Raw genomic sequence first — 10,223 nt, forward strand, 5'->3', positions numbered from 1 at the left:
AAAATACAATAACACAATTAAAATTCCCTCTAATATCAAAAAATAATTGCAATTAGTTGTTTTTTTTTTTCCAAATCATGCAGCCCTAAATTATTTGACATTACATTCTTCTCCACGACAGCTGCCTCTCCAACATGAAGAGGTGTTTGACAAAGTAGTGATGTCATTCATACCTATATTTTAATAGCTCCTCCATAGGTTCAAGTTAAAGCTATATTGTGTCTCGCAAATGTCTTACTCACAAATAATAGCCAAAGATATACAAATACTTTTATGATTCATTTATTGATTAGGATACGATTAATTCACATAGAGGCATGCAATATGGGATTACATTAAGGTTGTAACAGTTGCATCATCACGTAAGCAGTCCCCCAAAATATAACCCAACATGGACACATCCATTCCTCAGTGACATAAATAATGCTAAATTCACTCAATCAGTCCAAATTGTTCATCAAATCCCCGGAAGAAACTAAACATCAGCTTGGTTTGGCTACACTTGAATTGTCGAACATACCGTAAGCAAAAAGCCAGTCCACAAAAAACTGACATCATGTTATCAATTAGTAAAATAATCAAATAGAATTGTGAAGCTGGAAATGGATGGAAGCCACTTTTAACAAGTAACTGCAGCTGAAGTCTTCGAACGAAGTGCTGGAAGATTTCATGGTAAACGACATGATCTAAAATGTTGTGATGACCTTTCTTTGGTGCTGCATTATGGTCCTGGGCGACTTTGAGTGAGAAGACGGAGTGATTCAAAAATGGGTCCCTGAATAAAATGCTGTTGATTATGGTTTTTTTTGACAAACATTTCGTCACTTCAGTAGAAATTTTGAGCTAAAATGTGTTTGATGGTTAAAAAAATCTTAAGTGTATACATTAGAAAGCACATCCTTGAGTTACGTTTTTCCTATTAATGAAAGCCAGATAACCGTTTCCAGTTTAGGGCCAGTTACAGCACTTGCAGCTGTCATCATAGACCAGAGGGGGGTTGGTTTGGCAGTACTGAATGTAGGTCCGGTCTTCCCAACAGTTGTAGAAAGAAGTGGGATCATTTGGGTTGGTGTGAGGCTCATTACTTAATCCCAGGCATGGACTTTCAGGAGAATCTGAAGAAGAGGAATGAAAGTCAGAGATGGTTTCCGTTGCTCCTGAGTGAAAATCACACGATATTTTATGATACTGTGGGTTTGACTGCTGAACAAAATGAGGATGCATTTCAACTTTGAATAATAGAAGGTCATTAAGTGAGTAAAATATGACTTCATTAATGTTCATGGCACTGAGTGAAATACACAATAGAAACCAACTCATGCCACAATGGTGTTGTCTTTCTTGTCATTTATATTACCTGGAATTAGGACTCCATGCAGGTGGCGGAGGATGGGGTACTTGCCGTGTCCACATACTCCTTCAAAGTCATCCTGGTCCAGAGACGAGACAAAGACTCCTCCAAAGTTGTTGAGTTTGACATAATTGACCTATGGAGATGAAAAAAAACCCATCTGCTGATTTTGTTCCAATATTTATGCAGTTAATGGGAAATGTTTTTGGAGTGATTTGGAAAGGAATTATCAGGGAATCATTGACTACCTTTGCATCAATGCTGCCTTTGTCATCAAATCCAATCCACTGATCAGACTTGGTTGCATATGGAACTTTCTGATCGGCAATCATTGTGACTGCAGCCTTTTTACAAAAACTGCAAATCTAAAAGGAAAAGTCACATTTTGTGAAATATTCATCAACCAACCAATCAATACAACTGTCTCAAATATGGTGAAAGCCATTTCAATAACTGGTCTACTGATTTTAAAATCATTATGTGCACATTCTGCAGTTTTACCTCATAATAGGCCAACAAGCCTGATTTTTCAGTGTAGTAGCCTTGTTCTCCAGGACCACTGACTGCTGCTCCAACACCATTTTCAGCAGACTTAGAGAGAGTAAAAGATCGGCCAAATGTTGCTACTCCCAGATTAAGTTTTTGCTCATGGGCCCCCTCAGCCTTCCAGTGCTTCATGGCAGCATCCTGACATGTGGAAACAGACACTTAGATTAGAGAACAGAGCTCTAAGTAGAAAGATGTCCATGCTGGAAACCATCAATCTCTGCTGCTTGCCGTGTTGTAGTAGACTGCGTCTCCAGTGTCTGTGCTTCCCTGGTACAAGGGGCTGTGGTGCTTTGTGACACCATCGTCAGGGCGGTGAAGGTCAAAGGTCAACACATTCATGAAATCCAGGTACCTGATGAAATACAGGGGAGGTTATGTTTACCTAAAGATGATGACAGCTACTGATGGATTAATGTTTCAAAACATGTGTTTGTTTACTTGGCAATCTCTGTGACATCATAACTGTCATCGATGACTCCTTTCTCAGCAGAGACACTGGCAGTGAGCAGTAATCTGGGCTGGCCAGATGATGTTGCCTCAGCATCAAAGGCCTCTTTGAGGTCCTACAGAAAAGAGTGGCATATTAAAGTATATAGAGAAAAGCATTTCTCTAACAGTGTCCCAGTGGCGAAATGAAGAATCTGACCTTGTACAACAGTTCAAAATCCTTTTTGGTGAGCAGATTTTTTTTTTTGTTGCTCTGCCAGTTCAGGTTTAGTCCATCAAACTTCTTGTTTCTCAGTAGACTGATGGCAGACTGGATGAAGGTTTTCCTTCCTTCTGGTGATGATGCTGCAGTACCCAATCTGCTCAAGGGTTCAACATATCAGAGGTGGAATCATGAGATTAACTGACTGATAGTGGCATCTTTTACTAGGTACAGAGAAATTAAATATATATGTATATGTGTACATATATATATATATATATACATATATACACATATATGTGTGTGTATATATGTATGTGTGTGTATATATATATACATATATACAGTATGTATATATATATGTATGTGTATGTAAATATATGTATGTGTATATATTATATATATGTATGTGTATATATTATATATGTGTGTGTGTGTGTGTGTGTGTGTGTGTGTGTGTGTGTGTGTGTGTGTGTGTGTATATGTATGATACATGTATTTACCTCCAACTTTTTGTGATCAAGTCAACCTCCAAGAGGGTTTTGAGGTCTGGGTTTCTGTTGGAGTATAAACATGCAATGATAAATATTTGATAAAAGAAACAGAAAAGTTGCACAAAATGTGTAGAGTCTGACCTGTTTTTGAGGTTGTTGAAGGACTGATAGCGTTTGCTTGCATCTCTCCATTTGGGGGTCAGTTTGAAGTTTTTGTCAACGTCTGCAGAGCTGTAGATCAGATGACTGCAGATGTGGACTGATGGACTGATATCAGAAATCTTGAACTTCATTTTCCCACTTCTGCTTCGTGAGTTCCTCTCATATTTACACACCACATTGAAGGCAGAGGCTGAAAAAAAAAAGACTGAAATTTTAATGCTGTTTTTGAAAATAATGTTTGGAGTGTTTTGAACTGATCATTGCAGTTGTTAATGGGTCAAAGTTATGAGCTTACCCAGGCTGGCGGCGATCAAACAGAGACCTTCAGAGTGACAGACTTCATCAGTATTGTTCAAAAGCTTATCATGTCAGTAAATCAACAAGTTCTCCAGCCCAAATCACCACCAGTTGTTCATGTAGTGGCACAACCAGTGATCATGTACTTCTTGCTTCTTAAGGGTTACGTTAAGTTAACCCTATCTGTCACTTAAAACAGCAATGTACAGTACAGTAGGTCTTTCCTGGCTTATAGCTTTGATTCCATTCATATTCAGGCTTGCATGTAGATTAGGTTTGTTTTGTCAAATTATGAGACATTTCACTTTCTCTATTAGGGCAGTAGTTGAAAAAAATCCATACAGAAACTCAGCAAAGTGTCTTTTTTACTTGAACTGTGTGCCTTACCTGCAATAAGAATTAGTTTGCCCATGTTGTTGGTCTGTGGTATAAAAGAGAAAGAAGAGGAACATGTTTTAATTGTTTCGTAAAGGAAAAATGAGTAAGGCAGATTGAAACTACAAAACAAAGATGATTTTTTTGTGTGAATATGTTTGTATTTCATATTAAGTTCAGTGAGGTAACCAATCAAAAGCAGCTGGCTTGAGAAAATTATTTTAGCGATACAAATTTGTGCGTGACCTGATAAGTTGTGGCGCACTAATTCAACGGATCCCTCCAGCAAATTTTGTTTAACTGATTTAGTTGTACAATAACATTTGAAGGATTTTCATCCCATTTCTTTTTAATTTGCCTTATAGATTGAATTGCAAAACTATTTGTTGTGTTTGACAACTATGAGAGGTACTTAAGTAGATATGCATATGTGCTGTGTTAATTGATAATCTCCTTAATAAAGGATGGTGCTCAACATCCATGTAAACATGCAGCTCAATCTTAACCACAGACGCGTGAATGATGAAAGGAACTCCAAGTAATACAGGAACAACAAGTTGGCAAATAACTCCAGACATGTGAGCCAACTGCTGCTTTATAAACATGCTGTGACGAACTTAACAGCTCGCTCTTTCTAGTTATGCTCCTGTTTGGATTTCAAATGAGCTGAACTTTTCTGTGTATTTGAATCCAGCATGGGATCGAATCAAAGCAGGTCTCATCCATTTGAACAATTCTGGTTTTGTGCTTTTAACAATCTGAATTTAAAAAACAAAAAAAAAAGATTGATAAGGATTTTAACAATAATCATGATCATCTCAGGCTGAATTATAGAGCTTGAGTTTCAAAGGCAGCACATTTCTGAGAATTTTTTAAAATGAGGTAAGTCAAAGTGAAGATTACACTTACAGAGTGCAAGTCAAAGGAAGCTCTCTACTGTGACTGATGGATGTGTTTTGGATCTCCTGTGGACGGCTGATTCTCCTGTCGATGGCTGGTTTGTCTGCTGATGTGTGGTTCTCCTGTCGATGGCTGGTTCAGCTGAGGATTGGTTGGTTTGCGATCACATTTAAATAAGGCAAAAAGGTGTCACGTTTGGCAATTAAATAGGGTGTGGGTAATTTGTCTATTGTATCAGTGTTGGGTCAGGTCAGGTAAAATGAGGTCATATGATCACAAGTGGATGAGAAAGCTTAAGTGGCAGAGGCATTTCACAAACAGGGTAAACTGTCCTTCCTGGTAACTGACTGTTATAGTTTTACTGTAGAAAAGTATTTAGCACGAGTCATAGGTTTTCAGGTCAGAAATCTGTCCGTAGGTGTGCTGCGATGATTATTGTGCTCAAAAAAATATCAGCGAGTGAGAGTGCAGACACAGGCCAACAGCCAATGACTAGCATTTATTGTTTTGAACTGGGGTACTACCTTATAGAGATTTGCTACACCGATTGGTTCAAATAAAATCATCATATGATCATTTATTTTCTCTACTGAGGAGGCAATCAGGCACTTTCATATCTGACAAAGCTCATAGTCCCCTATTATCATTTGGACTGACTTCCCGGCTTGGACCCTGCTTGTTTCGGCCACGCTTCATTCTACCCCAAAGTCTCTGGATGTCATGGTACCTGTAGTAGTTTTTACCTTATCTGAGGTAGAGTGCTCATTGTGGTGCAGGATTAAGGGTAACAAGTAACTGTGGCAACCACTGTGTACTGTATATCCCCCAATAACACTCCACCTCAGACGCAGGCACTATTAAATAAAGGTACCATGATTCCGCACTATAAGGCTTACCCAAAAACCTTGAATTTTCTCAAAAACCGAAAGTGCGCCTCATATGAATAAATATTGGTTAGTTATGGCTTCCGTAGTCAGGGGGCGTTGCCGAAGCAACGGAGGTGAAAACGGTATCGTGAATCTGAACTGCCAGACTACAACAGCAACACTGACTCGGATAGTGACGACTTTGACGTGATGGAACCGGGCACGTTGGATACCGTACTCGCCCAACTTTTCAACTCGGACACTGAAGAGGAAGAATTCGATGGATTCGTGGATGAGGAATGAACTGAAAGAGTGAGCTTTACGTGTTTCTTTCACGTGTTAACAACTGAACGAGGCTGGAAGATATTGTGAATATGGACATTAACGTTTGAACAACGTTGAGTTATTTAGTTCTTTCATATTGTTATTGCTTTGCACTATTTCGAGAGTTACTATATTGTGATTGCACTAACGTTTGATTTACCGTAGCGGTATCAGATTGTTTCTTTTACGTGTTTACGGAATCAGGGAAAAGTTCCCCTCCATGTTTGTGAATGCACTAACTTGTTTTTGGGCGTGAACGGAGTTGTCAGACCGTTGGTTTGTATTCTATTAATAAAGTTTGACCGACTGACTTACAGTATCTGACTGTTTTGTTGACGTTCCCTTTAGCGCAGCTCCATCTAGTGGATGCATAACGCAACCCCAGCCACTACAGTCGTTTACATTGTATGCGCCTTATAATGTGATGCGCCCTATATATGAAAAGGTTTTAAAATAGGCCATTTATTGATGTGATGCGCCTTATAGTGCGGAAATAGGGTATTAGTGTGCGGCACTATATACTACAGTACCGACCTCCACCTGCACCTTGGCCATGTTTCTGCCTGCCCCTACATCTCTGGACCTCATGGTACTGACCTAAGCCTGCACCTTGACCACACCCCTTTCTGCCCCCATGTCTCTGGATCTCAGGGTATCAACCTGCACCTGAACCTTAATGCCGCTCCGGTCCCTCCCCTCCTCTAATCAGTCATCAGTGAATTAAAGTCATTACCAATCAATCAACTGCCAGCGTGATTGTATTTGGGTGCATACAAGTGCAATCTATATCCCCTCTAATATCCATTTGAACAATTCTGGTTACGTTGTGCTTTTAACAATCTGAATTAAAAAAAAAAAAAAAAGATTGATAAGGATTTATGCAATCTAGCAACAACATGGACCCAGCACACACTTCCCTTGTCAAGAATCGTTTTGAATGGATTGAAGGAGTCCTCCAGCAACACAAGGTCCACATTGCATCTACCTCAGCTGAGGCCAAACAGGCTGCAAGCATGCAGGAACAGGCTCTCTCCTCCCTGGCAAGCCAAGTGCAGCAACTAAGGGCAGTCATCACCCAGTTAGCCCCTGTTAGCTCTGCCTCTGCCTCCTTTTTACACGGTTCAACTTCTCTGTGTTCTCCCGCCCTGGGTCCAGAAACATCAAGCTGATGCTGTATCATGACAGTTTCTTAGGAAAAATTCCCCTGTTGAGGCTGCTCCTCTCCTGCAGCCTCCCCTTTTCCCTGCCCTTGAAACAGAGGCTTCTTGCCCCTCCGTGGAAGCGTTCATCAAGCGCTGTCCACACACCTGGACTCAAGCCCACAATTCCCTGCAACGCTACATCGATCGCTACACCACAGCTGTAACCGTCACTGCTCTCAAGCCCCTGCTTACTAGGTTGGCCATCGGCTTTAGCTTTCCACTGAGGACCTGCCCCTCCATGTGGTGCCAATAAGTTGGCACCCAGGTTGATTGGTCCATTCCCCATCCTAAAAATAATAAAACCAGTAGTGGTGAGGACCAAGCTCCCCCAGTCTATGTGTTTTCATCCCACCTTCCATGTCTCAAAAATCATACCTGCTCCAGAAAGCCCCTTGGTACCCCCAACACCTCCTTCTCCTCGTATGATTGAAGGTGAGCCTGTTTGTGAGCCTCCATACAGGGGAAGGTCCTTGGTTGAAAGCCAAAGTCTATGTCCAACCTGATAATAATAAGAAGCTAAAGGTTGCACATTTGAACATGGGAGATCATGGGTAAGGACAATACTCATACTGTCCACAGGGTGTCTCTCTGACTGGATGAAGTTGTTTTCTCCATTTGGTGATGATGCCACTTTATGGAATCTGGTAAAGGGTTCAAAACGTCAGAGGTGGAATCATTCAATGAACCTACTGATAGTGATAGCTTTTGCTATGGGTTTTGTGTGACATATCTTTCATGTTCGCTGTCAGTGCAAGAAAATACCAAGTAAAAGGGCAAAGGTGTCATGATCAGAGAGGCTGGTTTACTGTCAGCTATAAATAAGATACAAAGGTGTCAGGATGTAGCAGGAAGTGGAGTGACTAATTTGTCCATTGTTTCAATGCAGGGTTTGATCTAGATCACAAAACCATGAGCAAGACGGAACTTTTTAAGTGGCAGAGGCATATTCATACACTGGGTAGACTGGTCCTTCCAGGTAACAGATGGTTACGGTTTCATTATTGGAGCACATTACAAAGTGTTGAGCGCAAGTTTTAGGTTTTTACATCAGACATATAGGGCAGGAGGTTTGATACGAAAAGTATTGTGTTCAAAAAAGTATCCCAACGTGTCCTGAGTGTGCGGATATAAGTCTAACATGGTCTAAGTCTAACAGTCTAATGATGTCAGTCTTTTCCTCATTAGAGGATAAGAAAATTTATGAAGACACAGGAATGATTTATTTACTCATTTGTTAGGCCCAGGACATTGACAGGCCCATGTGAGCCATGCCAGGTGTTGGACAGGATCATCTGTATGTCAGCAGGTATATAAGTACATTTACAGCAAGAGCCAGTTTACATAATGTACTGGTCAGCTGCGAAACAAAGTTCGATGTCTGCATGCCAAAGTGTTTATCGGTGGCCTTTTATCGAACGTTTGATGAGGAGATGAGACATTCAGCAGGCTGATGATGCTTAACAGATGGCTCAAAGATACGTGTGCTGCTGAATGGTTCAACTTCATTGACAATTTCAACATTTTTTGGGAATACAGGCACTTTTTCAAAGCAGATGGATTCTGCCTTCATAAGTAAGGAGTACAGTTGTTGAGCTCCAAAATATTTTATTTTGTGCATCAGACAGCAGCAGCCCCGATCTCAGTCTTGCCAACCTACCAAGGACACGTTGTGAGACAATCCACTACAGATAAGAACAACTGATACTACCTGAGATAAAGACTGACCAGGAAGGACAGGCTTTGAAATCAGCATCATCCCCCCAAAAAGAGGAGCACCCCCAGCCCCAACAGGAGACCCCCATTTTCCCAACCTTTCACTTTCTTCATTCTCTACATTCAGTCTGAACTCCGCACTCATGGATTTCAGCGACAGGATGAACAATCTTGTCAACATTTGAATCCAACTGACACCGCAGCTAAATCCCTTATTTTCTCCTCTCGACCTTCCCCGTCAGCCCCTCCGATTCCACCATGCCGGAAACAGCCATTGACTATTTTATTATGTATTTGATTTTGTGGACAGCATGGTGGTGCAGTGGGTAGCACTGTCGCCTCACTGCAAGAAGGTTCCAGCTTCGAGTCCTGGCTCAGGCACGGGATCTTTCCGTTTGGAGTTTCATGTTCTCCCTGCTCCTGCGTGGGTTCTTTCTGGTTCTGCGGCTTCCTCCCACAGTCCAAAGACATCAAGAGGGGACGAGGCTGATTGATACTCTAAACTGACCGTAGGTGAGGCTGTGGGTGTGAATGGTTGTCTGTCTATATGTGTTGGCCCTGCCATGGACTGGCGACATGTCCATGGAGAATGCCGCCTGTCACCCGAAAGCCCCTGGGATAGGCTCCAGCCCAATCATTCATTTAAGTTTTCTACTGCAAATCATATTTGTAATTTGACAAAACACAAAACGCTTAATGTAAAAAGGCCCTCCTGCCAGAGCTCTGGACCAAGTTCTGGCGGTGGTGTCGTTCCCCCAGTGTTGCATGCTGCTTGTCACTGCCCCATAATGGATGAATTTTGCTTTAGTATGCACATTTTACAAGAACTGAGCCTGAAGTCCCTTCAGGCTCAGGCCCTAAATATTGCTGAATGGTATACATACAGGTGTTCCTCACAAACCCAAAATTTTGATACAGAATGACACCCCATTTCCTCATTCATGGTGAAAAGCATCATTATCACAGACACATAGATGCAAATATTTGCTGTGGTTCCACAGTGAGGAAGCATAATAGAAATAATGGCCTGTATCATCATGAAAGGGGTTGGTCCTGGAACCACCTAACAAAGTGAGCACACACCCAGCTTGGTTAAAATATCTGATACTGACAAACGTCACGCTTAAATACCAGCTTCTGGGGACACTAATTATGACACTAGGTGCAGCATTGCATGCAAATATTACAAATGACCTGCTTCTCTAATGACTGAAGCTCATGAAACCTGTGAGCTTGGTGTTTTATTTTCCGTTGAGCTATGATAACGATTATCATTTTAATATATTACACATGATGTTATAGTAATACTAAGTTTTGATACAAAAAGATACCGAGCTATTT

General features: G+C 41.1%; 1 protein-coding gene across 4 annotated transcripts; it reads right to left on the minus strand.

Annotated features, from left to right (window-relative positions):
* Positions 1–286: 286 nt before the first annotated feature.
* On the minus strand, positions 287–5,748 carry LOC147255625 (acidic mammalian chitinase-like). 4 transcript variants are annotated; one of them, XM_086212597.1, is made up of 13 exons: positions 5,674–5,748; positions 4,787–4,918; positions 3,890–3,923; positions 3,501–3,527; positions 3,185–3,395; positions 3,053–3,106; positions 2,547–2,706; positions 2,339–2,463; positions 2,129–2,252; positions 1,853–2,038; positions 1,600–1,716; positions 1,358–1,487; positions 287–1,115 (listed from the first exon to the last, which is right to left on the minus strand). In XM_086212597.1, exons 3-13 carry the CDS (start codon positions 3,912–3,914, stop codon positions 949–951), a joined length of 1,326 nt encoding a protein of 441 aa, XP_086068723.1. In that variant the 5' UTR covers positions 3,915–3,923; positions 4,787–4,918; positions 5,674–5,748; the 3' UTR covers positions 287–948. The 4 variants fall into 4 exon arrangements, with proteins under 4 accessions (XP_086068723.1, XP_086068724.1, XP_086068726.1 ...); XM_086212598.1 differs by lacking the exon at positions 5,674–5,748 and adding an exon at positions 5,521–5,548; XM_086212600.1 differs by lacking the exon at positions 3,501–3,527.
* Between the last annotated feature and the right edge of the window lie 4,475 nt (positions 5,749–10,223).

This window comes from Aulostomus chinensis, chromosome 9, assembly GCF_037954235.1.
Source record: "Aulostomus chinensis isolate RoL2024-O1b breed Wild chromosome 9, RoL_Achi_v1.0, whole genome shotgun sequence".
NCBI lineage: Eukaryota > Metazoa > Chordata > Actinopteri > Syngnathiformes > Aulostomidae > Aulostomus > Aulostomus chinensis.